Raw genomic sequence first — 18,595 nt, forward strand, 5'->3', positions numbered from 1 at the left:
TAAATATATTTTCGCATTAACAAATATTATGTGAAATTGGTTGGTTGTGCCGGACTGAGTCCGAGGAGTCAGGGGTCGGTTGAAATGAGGAACGAAGTTGTTTGTATGTTTGGTTGATGTTGGGATTTGTTGGTTGTTGAATATTTTTTTCGTGTCATGCATTGCATAGAGCATGCATGTTCATATTTGTAAAATGAAAACTGAGTTTTCGCATAACTGCATTCATGTTATGCATGTTCATGTGTATATTTGAAAATTAGGTTTTCTTATGATAAATGATTTTGGGTATGTTTGAAAAGAGCGGATTGAACGGTTTGAGAGAGAGTTGCTGTAGGGATGGTGGTGAGCAGTGACGGTGGTAGAGTCCCTTCTGTGATTCTCACCTATAGTGCTTTGATAGATTGAAAGAGAGGTAAAAGGAGCTGTAGGGATGGTGGTAAGCAGGGATGGTGGTAGAGTCCAGCCTGGGATTCCTGCCTATGGTGCACGCGGTAGGGATGGTGGTAAAGTACCGCTTGTGATTCCCGCTTATGGTGCACGTGGTAGAGATAGTGGTAGAGTCCCGTATACGATTTCGACCAACAGTGTTAATTGGATAATGGGCCATTTTCTGAGAAAATCGCAGTGTTTGGTTTAATGGAAATGTTTTGGGCCAAAATGGGATTTTGGCGTGCTTGGAAAATTATTCATTTTTGGGAAAGGATGATTTTTGGGTCTCATGCATATGGCATCATGTTCATGCATTTTTTTTTATTGCATGAATGTATTTTTATCTTGTGATTGTTTGGATTATTACTTACCTATGGTACCATTTGTTGGTACTATAGATTTTGATGCAGATGATGAGGAGTTTGAGCCTGAGGAGGCGGCTCCACCGAAGGAGTGATTTGGTGCCATTTTCTTTCATATTGGGAATCCTTTCCTTGCTTTAGAATTAAGTATTTTGGATTATGTTGTTGTTTTACTGGATAAGTGTAATATTCTTGATATGCTTCTATTTAAGCGAATTTGTATTTTAATAATTCTGGTACTTAGTGGACTGACTTGAATTTCTCTGCTACGTTATTTTTGTTGTACACTTTTTGCATGTGCACACACTTGGCACTTTTCGATGGGATGTTTGACCGTGTTGTCATCATCTCGACGCCTCAATTTTTATATGTCCGTACGTGGGAGTTGGGGGCATCACAGATGGTATCAAAGCAGTTCAGTTCTGGGTAAGACCACATGTCTCGTAGGTACAGTACTAGAAATTTTAAAGTTGTGATTTGAAATTATTTTTTTTGAAGTATGTTATTTTAATTGTTTTAATTATTTTGTTGTACGCTATATTATTCGTTTTATTTATTTTATTGTATGTTTATTTTAATTTATTTGTTTTATTTTATTGTGTGTTATTTTTTTTTGTTGGTTTTATGCTATTTTGTTTTTTGTTATTTTGTTGTATTTTCATTTATTTTACTATATTATATTTTAATTTGTTATGAGTTGAAAGTGGTGTTAAGGGTTACGCTTTGGTAGGAAGATGGTACAACCAAGAAGGCCAACTAAGGAACCTGATGATGAATTGCCGAGAGGCGATGGCAATTACGCCGTGGCAAGGGCGTTAAATAAGATGATAGAGTTCCTTCAGTAGAATTTTCATCCACCGCAAGGAGAGCAGAATAGGGTGGTGCAAGCTGGGTTCACCTATGAGCGCTTCTTAGCGCATAGAACCCCTGCCTTGACGGGTGAAGAGGATCCACTTCGGGCTGGGAGGTGGATTGAGGACCTTGAAAGGACCTTTGAAGTTTGTGGTTGCACGGAGGCCCAACAAGTGTTGTATGCGAGTTACCTACTCCAAGGTGATGCAGCTAATTGGTGGAAGACCAAGAGAGAACTTTTAGTGATGGAGCTGGGATCATTTGTGGCTGTCTTGGCAGTGCTTCAAGAAGGAGTTCGACGACTGTTTCTTCCTTGCTTTTGTGAGACTGCAGAAGGCACGAGAATTTAATAATTTGGTCCAGGGAGAGATGTCTGTTGAACAGAATAACTAGAAATTTATGGAGCTCGGGCAATTTTCTACCCACCTCATTACCATTGAAGAGATGCGGGCCGAGCATTTCCAACGGGGCCTGCAACGAGGGAATCACAGACGTGTAGCTTGTCACCAAATTATGAATTTTCAGCAGTTGGTCGAGGTGGCCACTATTGCAGAGCGAGAGCAAGGTGTTAAGGTGGGCTCCCCTTCGGGTTAGAGGAGGCTGAATGCTGATGGTGAAGGAAGTAGTTCCAGGCCAGCATAGAATTTTGTGCAGAGGATTAAGACCCGATCACAGGCAGCCTCCGATGTGCGTATGGGAGGCCGAGTTCAAGTTTGCGATAGATGTAATAGAGTGCACGAGAGAGAGTGCCGTTAGGGTAGGAACCAATGTTTTGAGTGCAGTCAGATAGGGCACTTTACTCGCGAGTGCCCTAATCAAACCCAAGGGAATATAGGCGGTCATCGTGGTGGTAGAACTAATTAGAAGCAAGTAGTTCAGGCTCGGGTGTACGCGGTGACTCTTGGTAGTGCTGGCGACGAGGTTCCAGAGACTCGGGATGCTGGAGTCATTGCAGGTATGATTCTCTTCTAATCTTTGAATTGATGCCTTGTGTGGTTCATTCCTAGGTTTTGGAAAAGTTGTGAAAACTGTACCTGTATCCGTTTGGGCGTTGATGATCGTATGATTTTCCTCAAGCGTGATCTGGGTTGTATCTTGTACCTGTCTTAGCGTTAATGTTTGATCTTGCAAATTTCGAGGATGAAATTTATTTTAAGGGAGGAGGATATGATATCCTGTAGCTTAGTGTATTTTTATTGAATGATTATTTTAATTGATTTAAAATATTAATTCTTTTGTTTTAACTTTATCGAATTTCTCACTGGATTTATTTTATAATTTTGAAGTTATGAAAATTATTTTGATGTGCTTTCTTGTTATTAATTATTGTTTTATATTTAAATTGCTCTTTAATTTAAATTAGTTTATTATTGGATTTTATTATTTTATTTTAATAAATCACTGCATTTAAATTATATTATTTAAATTTTCCATTTTGAAATCTTTTTCGTTGGATTCGTTTTGAGATCCAGATTGAAAAGACTACACTTTGTTTCTTTCCCTTCCTTTTTTTCTTTTTCCTCATTTTCCTTTTTCTTTTTTCTTTCTTCTTTCTTTTTTCTCTTTTCTTTTTCTTTTTCTCCTCCTTATTTCTCCCCCAGCCAGCACACGAGCCTTTCTCTCCCCCTCCTTGTCATTTTCTTCGAGCCTCCATAGTGCCGGCTGTGAGCCTCACAACCGAGCTCATCTTCTCCCCCACCTGCCGGAGACCACCCATCCTTGTTTTTAGCCCCTCTCGCGCTGCCAAACTCCTTCACGCACAATCGCAAGCTACGGACCAAAATCCTCTCCACGCCGCTGTCGCGCCACCATCGGCCCATTTCTTCACCACATCATCACTGGCCTCCCAGCAATGCAAACCACCCATTCCTAGCTCTGATCGGCCACTAATGAAGCTCAACCATCACATTTTCTAATTTAGAATTTGTGGCCTTCAACCGCCGCCTACGCCATCACCCACGGCTAGCAACCAATTCCATTAGCTTCACCAACACCTCTAAGCCCTACCCTAGTCTTTCTTAGCCTTCGTTCAAAAGTTGGGTTTTTGAGACCCACGGTTATAGTGCATTTTGCACTGTTATGTTGCTTTGCCGCTGCCTCTTGCACCTCTGTAATTTTCTGAAAAATATTTTATAGCACTGTAAGTATTTTCCAAAGAACCTTTAAGATTTCGATATATTTTTTCATTAACAAATATTCTGTAAAATTGGTTGGTTGTGCTGGACTGAGTACGAGGATTCCGGGGTCAGTTGGAATAAGGAACAAAGTTGTTTGTACATTTGGTTGATGTTGGGATTCGTTGGTTGTTGGATATTTGTTTCATGTCATGCATTGCATAGAGCACACATGTTAATGTTTGTAAAATGTAAATTGGGTTTTCGCATAATTGCATGCAAGTTCACGTGTATATTTGAAAATTGGGTTTTCTTGTGATAAATGATTTTGGGTATGTTTGAAAAGAGCGGATTGAACGGTTTGCGAGAGAGTTGCATTAGGGATGGTGGTGAGTAAGGATGGTGGTAGAGTCCCTCCTGTGATTCCAGTCTATAGTGCTCTGATAGATTGAAAAAGAGGTAAAAGGAACTATATGGATGGTGGTTAGCACGGATGGTGGTAGAGTCCCGCCTATAATTCCTACCTATAGTGCACGCGGTAGGGATGATGGTAAGCAGAGATGGTGGTAGAGTCCCGCCTGCAATTCCTGCCAATAGTGTTAATTGGATAATAGGCCATTTTTTGGGAAAATGGTGGGGTTTGGTTTAATGGAAATGTTTTGGGCCAAAATGGAATTTTGGCGTGCTTGGAAAATTATTCATTTTTGGGAAATGATGATTTTTGGGTCTCATGCATATGGCATCATGTTCATGCATTTTGTTGTTGCATAAATGTATTTTTATCTCGTGGTTGTTTAGATTATTACTTACTTGTGCTACCATTTATTGGTACCGTAGATTTTGATACAGATGATGAGAAGGCTATGCCTGAGGAGGCGACTCCTTCCAAGGAGTGATTTGGTGCCATTTTCTTTCATATTGGGAATTATTTCTTTGCTTTTGAATTATGTATTTTAGATTATGTTGCTGTTTTGCTGGATAACTAAAATATTCTTGATATGCTTCTATTTATGCGAATTGGTATTTTAACAATTATGGTACTTAATTGACTGACTTTAATTACTCTGTTGCATTGTTTTTGTTGTACACTTTTTGCATGTGCACACACTTGGCACTTACCGATGGGATTCGTGACCGGTATTGTCATCATCCTGACACCTCTATTTTCACGTGTCTATACGTGGGAGTTGGGGACGTCACATATATTTTGTTGGTAAGTAAAATGGATAAACAATAGTATGGCGAGCAGATAACTCCTATTTGTTAGGGGTAAGCTTCGCGCTTATTTGGCTGTGAAGAAAATCAAGTCGCAAGGTGGATCCCATACTTTACACCTATATATATGGATACAAGGTAACTCTAAAATCACTTCTGATGATATACTTGTGTAGTTAAACAACTATTTAATTTCTTTATGGTTTCTAATATAATGTGAGATGTGTTTAATTTTTATTTTTGGGTATCCTACTTCAATACTTTTTTTTTTTGTGATACTATTTCCAGCGAGGCTCGCTATAAATAAGTGTTTGCGTCAACACAAATCGCTATAAATAAGTATTTGCAATCATATGACTAGTCATTTTATTTATCACTGCTAGGTTGGAGTTGGAGAGAGAGACGTTATAAAAAATGCGACAATGAATTCCCCCCACATGAAGAGTTGTGATGGAGTTGTTCTATCCAACCTACAATGCCTAGGTGCACTTGGTACTTGGTCTAGATATAATTTTTAAATATAAAAGAGCAGGATATTGTGAACATATCTAAATGAATGTTAAGATTTTCATCTAATGTTTAGAAGTAACAATGTGTTCTATATATTTAGTAGTTTGTAAGTTGTAGGTTCTTGGTTCCAATTGGTCCAGCCCAATGTATAGCCCATAACTACATTAATGTGAATTCCCAACTAAGTTTAAATGAATGAATGTGTTTGATTTATTATATTACAAGAAAATGTTGCTTTTTTAATTTGATCCACCATATTCATCATTTCATATAAGGGAAGTTCCATGATTTTCTATTATGTTTACTAATTTCTAAGTACTTAATATTGGGTTTTGGATATGTGTGGTCGTTTCATGTAGGTGAAAAAGTATTGAAAATTCACAAATTAGGTTATGATTGAAAAGTGTTCCATAATTAAGTGCAGTTTAAGGTTTTAAAACAAAATTAATTTATTATTTCATCAGGGTCTTTGGGCATATAAATAATTAGGTATTTCAAGTCAGTCACTAAACTGGGCATTTAAATAATTTAGTGATTCAAATAATAATAATTTAGTTGACTATGTGAAAATGACACTTTCAATTGGAAAGATACCAACGTCTTTAGCCGAAGCGGGGGAAAAAAATGTACCAAAAGTTATTTGCAGCGATTTTTTATTTGAGCAAAAATCTCTAAAAGCAACGAAAGAAGAAAGCGCTGCTTTTACAATAATTATAAATACAGCGACTTTGAGCAATTGCAGCTATTATAGGGCGCTGCAAAAAATGTTAAAAGCAATGAAAGAAGCAATTGTTGCGTTTGCTACAACTTTTTTGCAGCGCTATTGAGTAATTGCAGCGATTTTATGGTGTTGCAAAAAAAGATTAAAGCAACAAAAGAAACAATTGTTGTTTTTTATTAAATTGCAGCGATTTTATGGCATTGCAAAAAATCATTAAAGCAATGAAAGAAGAAATTGTTGCTTTTGAAAGTAGGAATTTGTAGTGCATTTTAGTAATTGCAGTTATATGAAAGCATTGCAAAAAATATTAAAAGCAGCGAAAGAAGTAATTTTTGCTTTTGATGTTAAGTATTTGTAGCGCTTTTTTAGTAATTGCAGCGATTTAAGAGCGTTGCAAAAAATATTAACAACAATGAAAACAAAATAACGCTACTTTATATAGAGTATTTGCAGCGAAATGTGTGGTATTTGCAACGATCAATATCACTGTAATATGTCTTTTGCAGCGCTCCAACTTGAAATGTTTTAGACATTTCTCAGCATGATAATGTGGTATTTACAGCGAAAATATTTCGCTACAAATAGTAGCTTTGGAAGCATTTTTCCAAATTCGTTGCAATTGATCAAAAGTGAAAGGATTATAGCGTCGAACGTGCAAGGAACTTAAGCATTGGCGTGGCAATAGGCATCTAGTGCCATCCACCTAATTTAGTTTGCAGGCGAACGATTATGCTTGGTGGTGAGACACGTCCTTTATGCACCCCTCACACAGGCTCACAACCAATTAAATAAGACATCGTAAAAGTAAGAACAGACTCAAATTAAGAAAGCTTAAAATAGTGCAAATGCCAAATTAACAGTAGAGGATGACATGGTTGAAAGCATGCCACGTCCTCCTTGACTTAGACACAATTCTAGATCTCGTTTCCTTTCAGATCGACTATCCTTCGCTTTCCTTTGTCTTACCCTGAATGCAGACTGCTCTCCATGATCCCGAACCTCCATCTCGGCACCCATACATGGCTGTGATGACAAATACCTTTGATTCCCCCCCTGCTCTTCAAGTAATCATGATTTGGAGGATTAAGAAATGAGGTCAATCCCGCCTTAGCTTGTATTAATATATTAAAAAGGATAAGAGTACGTTGGTAAAATTAAGAAAGAGACTGCGATTTTTCTTCTCTTTTTTAATATTAGCATAGCCTCCAAGACCATGATTGTATTCGTAAAGATCATTGCTCACTTGTGTTGGTATTTTTTTTATAGATAATATATATATATATATATATATATATATATATGATGTTGAATTCTTCAAATCTGTTGAGCAAGGATTATGCGAATCTTCACTACAAGGAATTTGGCCTTTTGCAGCGCTAAAAACGTTGCAAATACTACATAAAAACGCTGCAATATCTCAATTGTAGCGTTTTTATGTTCCTCGCACGTTCGACGCTATAATCCTTTCTTTTTTTTATCAATTGCAACGATATCAAAAAAACGTTGCAATTGATATCAATTGCAGCATTTTATTTTTATTGAAAAGTATAAAATAGAACGCTAGAAATAGGTTATGAAATACTCATTAAGATTGCTACTTTTGAGCAATTCCAACGATTTTAATCCTTGCAAAAGCTCTCAATAGTGCTGCAAATACCCCATATCAAAAGCAGCGCTTGCTTCCTTCGTTGCATTTAAAATTTTTTGCAAAGACTAAAATCACTGCAAAAACTCAAAAAGCATTGCAAATGTGCCATATCAGAAGCAGCGCTTGCTTTGTTTGTTGCATTTAACATTTTTCCAAGGACTAAAATCTTTGCAAAAAATCAAAAAGTGCTGCAAATACCCAATATCAAAAGCAACGCTTACTTCCTTTGTTGCATTTAACATTTTTTTCAAGGACTAAAATCCCTGAAACAGATCAATTGTGACGAGTTTCGACCTATTTGCATCGACTAAAAATCACTGCAAATACTCAATTACAAAATTAAAAAAAAAAATTATTACTGAAACATACAGTTTCAGTAATTTTTTTCACTTGTATTAGAAGCAAAGTTAGTAAATCAACTAGGATTTAATTCCCTTTACTTAATAATACAAAGGGTACATAGAAAATAACAACAAAGTACTCAAGGATCCTTTACCAAGTCAAATTATAAATTCATTTACATTATAATTTATACAGATGGAGGGGTAGCTTGATACATTTCAAGGCACTGCTAAAATTTCTCTAATCATCCAACACATACCATTATTGCACCTATTCTTTGCAAAAATGAATAAGTTGTTCTGGCCAAAGCCACCTCCAACTATAGCATGTTTGCTGTCCAATAAAGGCCATTCAGTTTTCTACATGAAAGATATATGAAGATCATGGATTAAGAATGTAGAAATGATAGGAATTTATTTAGAAATGGAAGAGAACAAGGAAGTACAAAAAATCTGGAATTTTCACCCAACACAAGCATCTCAAAAATACCTTGTTCTCCATCTCAAACTTTTGAAATTCATTCACATTTTACCTCAAGTCAGAAAATGTTAGTAACCCACCATCACTTACATACACAGCAGTTGAAATAGATGTAATTAATTACAAGACCCAAATTTGTTGACTTTTTATTAGCTAGCTAGGTTGCTGTTTGGTTTGTTGGAATGTTGATCCATGGGTTCAAAAAATGATCTAAAAAGAAAATGCAGCATGGACCTATATTATTGTCCCTTGGGAAGATGGCTGGATAACTTTCATGATAAGAAAACCCTTTATCAAACTAAGATGATTTTGAGATCTCACCACATACAATCTCAGAAAATTTCGTGGTGTTCATACCCCATTCTAGGTGCTGCTTTGTCCTTTTCACTCTGTGTAATTCTTTAGTTCAAAAAAGGATGGATGGTCTGTATGTGAAAGCATTTGATCATAAAGAAGCTGCATCTTTTCATTGTAACATGGCATAACTCTAAAAATAGAAAGTTAAGGCTAAAATAAATCAAAACCCTATAATAGAATAACATAACACAATTTACCTCATCATGAAGCATGCCAAATGTCTTTCTGTTGAGTTTCACTAAACCAACTGAAGAGATGCTACGTGCATAAGATTCTTCATGAGTAAGTCAGGGTGTATGCACAAGAAGCTGAAATGGTAAACAAGGATAAACCCTGAGGTCATTATTTGGGAATAAAATCTGGCACTAGAGACAAAGCTAACAATTTGCAACAATATATGAGCCCAGATTCCTTTCTTGGAATTCAAGGACAACATGGTCATACTTTAAAAAAAAAAAAAAATTGTGGATAAATCCACATAAAGAAAGGATCTGCACTAGAGACAATTGTCTTCCTTGGTGTACCACATCTAATTCACAATTGGTTTTCCTAGTTTCATACAGATCCTCATCATCTTGAATACCTATATATACTTCCATTTTAATACTTTTTTTTAATTAGATTAACAATAGTTGGACTAAATACCCTATTTTCTAATGACAAATTAACTATAAGATTAGAAAAACCAACAGGATTTTGCCAAAAAGAAACAAAAAGCAAGACATTCCAGTGCACTTATAAACAAAATGGAAGTGCATATGTTTTGTACACTACGGTACATATGAAGAATACACCATAATCAATTCTATGACAGGCATATGCTACTCCCAGAAAAGATTTAATTAAGTTACATTTAATGAAGAATAAAAATGACTTTAATAGACACTCAGGCCTGCCTAGCTACTTCTCCACTCAATAATACATGTGTATCACCACAAGCAGATCAATAAAGTTTGGGATACAACAACCAGAAATTTTCTCTAGAAAGCCAACCGAAGCATGAGTATCACCTATTGGAGAATACTTTCCAGTCCAACAGTGAAGCACAGGTATACCAAGAAGATACAAACATAACAATTCTTGCCTACGAAGGCTAAAATCTGCAACCTCAAGTTTGTTTAGATAAAACATCAAGGATTGGATTCACTAAACATAGACTTTGTTTATCATGGGTACAAATTGCAAGTGACTAATAGAAGAAGGATATTATTTGATAGATTAATATCTACGGTATATGCATGATGCTAATGCATGCCTAGATAGAAATTAGTGCTAAGATGGTGATCTTCTATTAGTGCTAGAAATCTCACTTGAACATTCACATCTAGCCCAATGCTCCCACCTCCATAGACTAGAACTGATCCAAAGCACATGGACATGTTATTGGTTTACAAACTGGAAAAATAAATGACAAAATTCAAACAACTGCAGCCTCCAACAATGCATAAAGTTTAGAAATTATGTAGCTTAACTCATGCATAAATAACACATGATCCCATATTATCACGTACACAATACAACCTATAGAATATAAAATTCCTAAAAAAAAATTATAAGGACCTATAGAAATAAGCATGATTTATGGGTACTCACCAGAATAAACAGAGGAAGAGATAGTTCTTGATAAACCATAAATTTCTAATGAAATCCTTAGTTGCTTACTTAGTTATTAGCTTGAGTAGAAGGTAAAAAAATACATTCAGATCTCTACCAGTTTAACACATAAAAATGGAGGCCAAAATATAATTGAAAAGTGATTCAAATAGAGGAAGAAATATTGTTAAAACTATAACAGAACCTTTTTTTGTAGAAACTGTTGGCATGGAACAAAACAAGGCAGAAAATCATCTCACCTCTTCAAGCAATAGATAGCACGAATTCTGCATGTTTCTACCTTCCCTCCACTTAGTTACACACCCAACTAAATAAGTATTAGGGGAAAAATTTAACAATAGATGAAGTTGCAAGAAACCATGACAGAATCTGTTGTAGAAAATTTCACAACTTGGAAGTGTGAAATTTTCTGCTATCTTTTTAGGTGCTAAACGTGAGGTAAGAGAGGGAAAAATTATGAATTATTAAACTAAACTGAACTTAGTCTTCTTACAAATGATATTTAAGCCAAAGTTCCAGCCTTGCAAATACAATAAAGTATAATGGTAGCACTCTAATATCACCATAAAGTATAATGTGATGTGATAGTGTTAGTTTAATTAAGTGATAGTAATATATGGATATTGTATGAGTAGGTGTTTGGATTATAATAGAATTTTCAGATTTGTGTTTAAAGTGATTTTTCTTGCATTTTATGCTTGTGTGAAGTATATATTATGCATATTTGTAAGATGGTAACATTTAAGAGAGAGATATATATATATTTATATATATATATGAATGTTATTGCATGGTTTTAAAAGTTGTATAAGGACAATCTGTTGGATAATTCACAAAGTAAGCAAGATCCCTTTCTAAATCAAATATGGTAGGGATGCAGCATGATCCAAGTGAAAGCTGGAAGCAGAAGGATCACTTTAGGTTAAACAAAGACTATACATTACATCAACATTATTGGAAGAAAAATACAGCTGTTCTTTTTTTTTTTTTTTTATATAAGGAAAATACAACTCTTCCTATTGATAAGTCAATTCAGAAAAATTGCTAGGAAGAGAAAACCAGTGAAGATATAATGGACAAACTCTTGGAGAGAAATTTTGGTCGTGTGATTCCTATTGACTCCCTAAAGTAGGGGAAAGAAAGGAGCACAACTATAAAGTACTGCAATCTCACTCAACCAAATGGAGTGGTATTAAAAGTTTAGAGACTTTGCAAATAAGGCATTTAAATAGGAGATGTAAAAAAATGTGCACCTTGTCTAACAAGCATCCACTTAAAGATAAAATTCCAGACTTGATTTATAAAGTTGGAATCTAGAACAGAATATAAAAGAGCATTTCATTAAAGCATAAACTACCATACATGAAGAGTGACAAAAAGGATATAAAATAAGACAACACATGGAAGAAAAAAAAACTCTAAAGATGCAAGTTATCAACTAGAATCTTAAGTTATAGAAAAGCATCCATTTAAAAGCATATCATTTTCTGATAAGCAAGATAAGTTTTATTAATGACGAAAAAGAGAGACCATGGTCAAAACAAATGAGGAACATGATGTGGTTCTTGGTGCCCAACACAATATAATCCTACTTTCTTACTCAACTCGACAAAAGCAGTGATAAATTTATCCACTTTTAGCTCTCAAGGGCCATATATTTGATTGACATACATTCGTGATACCTTTCTTCAAAGCCTTAAAGGGCCACGTATGTAGTCAGTGTCACTCATTGTCACGCATATGTATATGTTTGTTGTTCCAGACTTTAGCACACATACTAAAGTGAATTGTGTTAAGGTTTGGCCTAGGTTATAAAATTAATCAACATGTATCAACCAAGATAGCGATTCACATCTTTAAAGAAAGTAAAAGGTTTGAACTTATATTAGTATGATTAGAATTTCTGTTAGAAAACAATTTCTTAAATAAGTTGGACTAATATACAAGGCATAAACATGCACAAATTAGCAAATAAAACCAAACATTTTGAAAAACAAGAAACAATATTCCAAACACAACAAAAGCCATAAAATAACAAATAAAAAACCAAATAAGGACAGCACCTACATACAACTTTCCAAGTATTTCCAAGTTAATTTGCCAACTCCAAGTCTCCAAGTCAACGAAAAAAATTTTGAACTATATATAGGTGGTCAGCCATATTGATCAGGTCGCCTCGCAAAAAACAATCAGCACAATTCACCACTATCTATCACAATTTTCATACCAATTAATGCCATTAATATTCAGTAGACAAATGGGAAATCACGAATGTCAGGGTAAGAATTACATATATATATATATATTCTAGCAAAACATGAAGAAAAACAGAAGAAAAGAAGAAGCCAAACTCACAAGGGACTGGCAGAGATGTAAAACACGTGGGGGCCGTGGGTTGCGAATAGAGCAAGGGAGAGAAGCAGGGCATCGGGCGGCTGGGCTAGGCACGGAGGAGAAGGGGGCTCCAATAGAGTACTAGCGATGGCGTCAACGTGTGAGTGGTGGCGAAAGGCTCCCCTAGCGACGGCGATACAGAGAAATTTGAGAGACAGAGAGAGACAGAGGCGAGGCCAAATTTTGGGAAAAGGAGATTTTCGGCATGGGGTTTGGGGGAGAAGGAGGGGGCGGACGTCGAGGTGAGGTGGCAGTGACGTGGTGGGGTCACTGGCGATGGGCTGTGTGCGGCAGTGTGGGTCGAGGGAGAAGATCGATGGGGATCGAGAGGGGGGAAGGGGGGGGGGGGGGGCGAGACCACTGGAGGGAAAAGAAAGAGGAAATCGAGGGGGGGGGGAGATGAAATTTGGCGCCCACACACAATTCCAACTATTTTTAGGCACTGCAAACGCATTTTTACAAATGCAGCGAACAAAATCACTGCAAATATTAGATCTTTTCTGTAAATATTAAAATCATGAATCGTTTCACTTTTGAAGAAAAAAATGAGCGACGATTTAAAAAATGCTGTAATAGATAACTTTTTGCAACGATTTTTTTTTTTGCAACAATATAAAAATCGCTATGATTTTTCTTCTCTTTTTTAATATTAGCATATCCTCCAAGACCATGATTGTATTGGTAAAGATCATTGCTCACTTGTGTTGGTATTTTTTTTATTTTTTTATAGATAATTTATATATATATATGATGTTGAATTCTTCAAATCTGTTGAGCAAGGATTATGCGAATCTTCTTTGTTGAGGAAGTTTTAAACGAAATCCTTCAAGATTGTTTTAATGGATAAGAAAAAAATCATGGAAAGCATATTTCGGTAGTTTTCTAGATATTTCAATATTTTGTTCTAAAATTTAGATCGTATATATATACATTATAAATGTTCTGTCTTAATGAGTTAGTTGGTATGACGTTCTCTTTAATTGAGTTTGAGATATTGTTCAGTAAAAGCAATATTGTTAATTCGTAGCGTCTCATCTCGAGTCCCGTATATTTTTATAGAATCAATTTATAGATCTAACATTCTCCTAATGAAAAAAAAAAAAAAAAAAAAAAAATTCTAACAGGCCGTGGCATGAAAATTAATGAAATGAAATAGAGATTCAACTCATTTAATATATAGATAAAACAAGGGTATGTAATGGAAATTAAAGACCTGGACATTATATGTAAATTGTAATAGGCCGAAACATTTTAAAAACTTTAATCAGGACTTTGAAGTACTTAATTTATACATACCCTTCCAACAAAAACCCGCTACATCATTTTCATCATAAGTAACGTGGCGCCCTCGACCTCCCGCACCTAATATTGAGACGTTTGAGTTTGAAAAAAATGTGAAGTCAACAAGTTGGATTCAATGTTGTGATCATCTTGGTCGTTGTCATAATCAGCACGACGCCTCTTAGAAAGTTGACTTCCATGATCCATTGGATTTGCTAAATTTCCAATATCTTCAACGGGTGCATCCACATGGACATCAAGGAATTGCAGAGATCTCAACAGCAGTCCCCTTGGAAAGCTCTTTAGGTTGTTACATCCACTAAGATTCAACCTACCAAGCTTATCAAGTAATGCAACAGATTTATGAACTTTGACTAGATTTTTACAGTCTTTAAAATCCATTTGTTGCAAATTTGAGCACTTTGAAATATCCGAGATTTTCTTTAAGAATTCACAACCACGGAAATTCATAACCATGAGATTCTGTTAAAAAGAAAAAAAAAATCAAACTAAGTTTAAAGAAAGAAATATTGAAAATAATAATAATTATACCTTAGATTCGAAGCGTATCTCCTGGATGTGACTACCGGGCATTCGTAGAATAACAAGTTCGTCTCCACGAAATTTAGATGGCATAGATTGTAAAAGACAATTAGGCCAATCAAGCACTCTTAATCCATTAGGTAGACAATTAATTTTTTTAGAAAAGTGTGCATTGCAGCATCTAAATAATCTGAGTCTTTTCATATTCTTGAAGGCCTTGGGACTCAAGCGGATGATATCAGGCACCATCAGGAAAATCTGCAACAATTGCTTCAATTCTATATGTTCCCTATATAGGAAGACAATGCATGTTTAAGTGAGCCAACAAAATCAAAAAATAAATTATTCATTTATTCATATATTTATACACATACGTATATGTCACATGTACTAAAGAAACAATATTTAATTGAAAGAGATTTTGATCTAACTTACTATATCATTCTCCAGTACTTCGTGAACATATTCATGAAAGAATAATCTGCTACGTGTTCCTAGATTTTTTAGCGATTCTTGTCGAACAACTTCTCTACCCATATCTTGTAACAAGTTATGCATTTGCAATATTCCGTGAAATTCCGAAATAAGACACTTCCCTTAGTCTTGGGATCGGAAAGTTTGTGTAAAAACCAAAACTATCTAGCATCTCAATGACATTATAAAGACATTCTCCATTGAAAAAACATGCAATTTCAAGAAAAACATTCTTTTCAATATTTTCACTTAATCTATCATAACTCGTTTGAAGTATTTTTTGAATAGCTTGGTGAGGGATTTTCCTGTATTGATCCAATACACTTTCCCACTCTTTTTTAGTTCTACCATATAAATCCGAGCCGAGCACTATTACAGCTAGTGGAAGGCTCCCAGCATAATTTATGATCTGTTCTACAAATTTTTCATAACCCTCAACTAGTTTCTGTTTTTTGAAAGCATGCAAATAAAATAGTTGAAAAGCATCATTATAATTCAATCCTATCATCCAGTATATTGAATCAACTCTATGAGTAGTCAACAAGTGTTCATCTCTTGTTGTGATGATGATTCTACTTAATTCCCTTACCAAACCAATCACAAGCTCCTACTAATGTTTCTAATTGGGTCAAGTGGTCTACACCATCAAGAATTAAAAGAACTCTTTTAGAACAAAGCATGCGCTTCATTGTAATGATTCCCGTATCAATACTATCAATCTTCAAACTTCTACAATCTTTAAAGATCTTAGAAAGAAGGGTCTCCTGCAATTGAACCAAACCATGCACTTGATTCGAAGTGTCACATACATTTCCAAGAAAACAACTAGCTTCAAATCGGAAAGCAATTGAGTTCGAAATTGCTTTGGCTAGAGTTGTCTTACCAATTCCACCAAGTCCTAAGATCCCTACCATTCGTATGTCATTTGTCCCAACACTTAAATGCAAATTCATGATATCCTGTAACTGGGAGTCTAAGCCAACCGGATACTTTGCAACAAGTAAATATGAATGACTTCCTATAAATCTTGAGATGTCTTGAACGATTCCTTCAATGAATTTAGATTCGTTCCTATATATATGTAAAGAAATTAAATTATTAATGAATATAGCTGTTCGCACGAAAAACATAATGTAAATAATTTTTTCCCACAACCCAAAAATAAACTGAAATAAAAAACGTGCGGAGCTGATGAGTTATGAGTTATGAGCTGATGAGTACGAGTTATGAGTTATTATTTATATCAACCAGAAAATTTATAATAAGCAACGTACTTCAATTATTGTTCTAATTAAATGTTATTTAATTTCTTGAAAATTCAATACGTAAAAATTGATAAAAAAAAAAATGGTAGATAAGAAATAATAAGTTTGGTTGATACGTACGCAGTACTATATATATATACACAAGATGCAGGCTAATGATTTATACATAGAATGGGAGGAAAAAATTCATGAATGAAAGGCACAAATTAATTAAGCAGTTAGTCTGAGTTAGAAATACCCATTTCTACGATATCCGGAGAAATTAGCAACTTCTGGTAGGGCTGCCTTCCACATCTGCAACTTCATGTCCACATTCAATTTATCTGTATGTTTAGCCAATGCTTTTCCAAAACTTTCTCTTTGATGTCGAAATTTGACGGATTTACGTGGTAAAACACAGGTACAACTAGTTGTTGCTTTGCTTTTTTACACTCAATAATCTTCAATAACTCATCCAAGCAACATGTTGACGATGCATAATTTTTTGAGAGTACAACTATGGAAATCCTTGAATCTTCTATGGCTTGGAGAAGTGTAGGTGAAATCTCATGATCACCCCTTTTAACTTCATCCTCATCTATGAAGGTACGAATTCCCTTTTCCATCAAAGCATGGTTTAGTTGGGGAGTAAAACTATCACGGGTATCTTCTCCTCTAAAACTCAAGAAGACATCGTATTGCCATGGAGATGTGACTGAAGAAGAGAATGAAGATGAGGCCATGGAAGAAATTACTCAGTGTATGTGTGTATGTAATGCCTGATCTGTCTACTTACTAGATGTAGAGAGTTGGACATCATCGAATCTCCTTAAAAGGACAAGTAGTCCATGCTTCTTTCTACGCCATACGCGTTTCAGTTAATGGTATATATCTTCATGCATGGCAACTTCCTTGAGGACTTAGGGTGGGTTTGATAAATTGTCTTGAGAATGTTAAATATCCTTTATATATATATATATATATTATTCTTTAATATTTTTTTGAACAATAAAAATTTATAATATCATTAAAAAAAATTTCCTTAATCGCTAAGTTAAAAAAAATTATGTTTAGACCCTTATTGGGACCCATCATCGGAAGAAGTAGCATTATTTTTTTAAAACCATAAAGAAAAGGGTACAGATAAAAAGAAATTGTTGGGTAGGGTCTTACTTTGGCGTTTCTTGTCCTTGATGTCTTGACTCTATTACAGCAAAAGAGTTACCTTCCGTGGCATTTTTTCAGTTATTAAAATAATTGAATTTTAAACATTAATAATTCTTTTATATTTATGGTATGCTAGGCCTAGGTGTATTATAAATAAATCATCAACTTGCAAATAGATTTTGTTTTTCCAAAGCTTGCCCTGAGTGAAAAATGATGAATTTAATGGTTTAGTTAGTATTTAATTTAACACTCCATTATAAGGTAGAGATCCCCAGAAATCTGAGACTTTTCCACTGACTCTAACAAATCTCCCTAAGCAAAACTCCACTATAATTTCTCTACGCTTAGACTAAATTCCTTCATTATATTATGAGATGTGTAAGGCCATCAGAGATTGTAAAATCACTTATCAATGTGGATTTCATCCCCAAACAACTCGTGGACATAGTTATGCTGAACCACGTAAATATTTGTGTCTTTATTTATGCAAATTAAGGCATCAACACACATGATATTTGCAAGGGGATTTTTTCCTGGGGCCAAAGGCCCAGAACGTAAACCCAAACAGTGGGAGCCTAGCTTGACTAGGCGGCCTCTCAGCCCATTAGAGGCCCTCAGTCCACCAGAGGTCAGCCTATAGCCATAATCGTGCGGGAAGACTCCCAAGACGCAAGGAAGGAGGGGGCACCACACCTTGGCATTCCCCTATGGAGCCTAGCTTTAGATAGCACTATGCAAGCAGGTGGGCACGAAATGCGGGGAGTCCTCGATCTTCTAACAGGTAGGGAAGGAGGAGCCAAACGGTGTGCATCCATAGGGTAGAAGGGATAGGAAGCCATGTCGCATTA

General features: G+C 35.4%; 1 protein-coding gene across 1 annotated transcript; it reads right to left on the reverse strand.

The window, feature by feature from the left end:
- Positions 1–14,400: 14,400 nt before the first annotated feature.
- On the reverse strand, positions 14,401–17,323 carry LOC122296983 (disease resistance protein Roq1-like). The gene is made up of 5 exons (XM_043106774.1): positions 16,988–17,323; positions 16,840–16,895; positions 15,931–16,407; positions 14,872–15,151; positions 14,401–14,802 (listed from the first exon to the last, which is right to left on the reverse strand). Exons 1-5 carry the CDS (start codon positions 17,321–17,323, stop codon positions 14,401–14,403), a joined length of 1,551 nt encoding a protein of 516 aa, XP_042962708.1.
- Positions 17,324–18,595: the final 1,272 nt, after the last annotated feature.

Source organism: Carya illinoinensis, chromosome 15 (genome assembly GCF_018687715.1).
Source record: "Carya illinoinensis cultivar Pawnee chromosome 15, C.illinoinensisPawnee_v1, whole genome shotgun sequence".
NCBI classification, from domain to species: domain Eukaryota; kingdom Viridiplantae; phylum Streptophyta; class Magnoliopsida; order Fagales; family Juglandaceae; genus Carya; species Carya illinoinensis.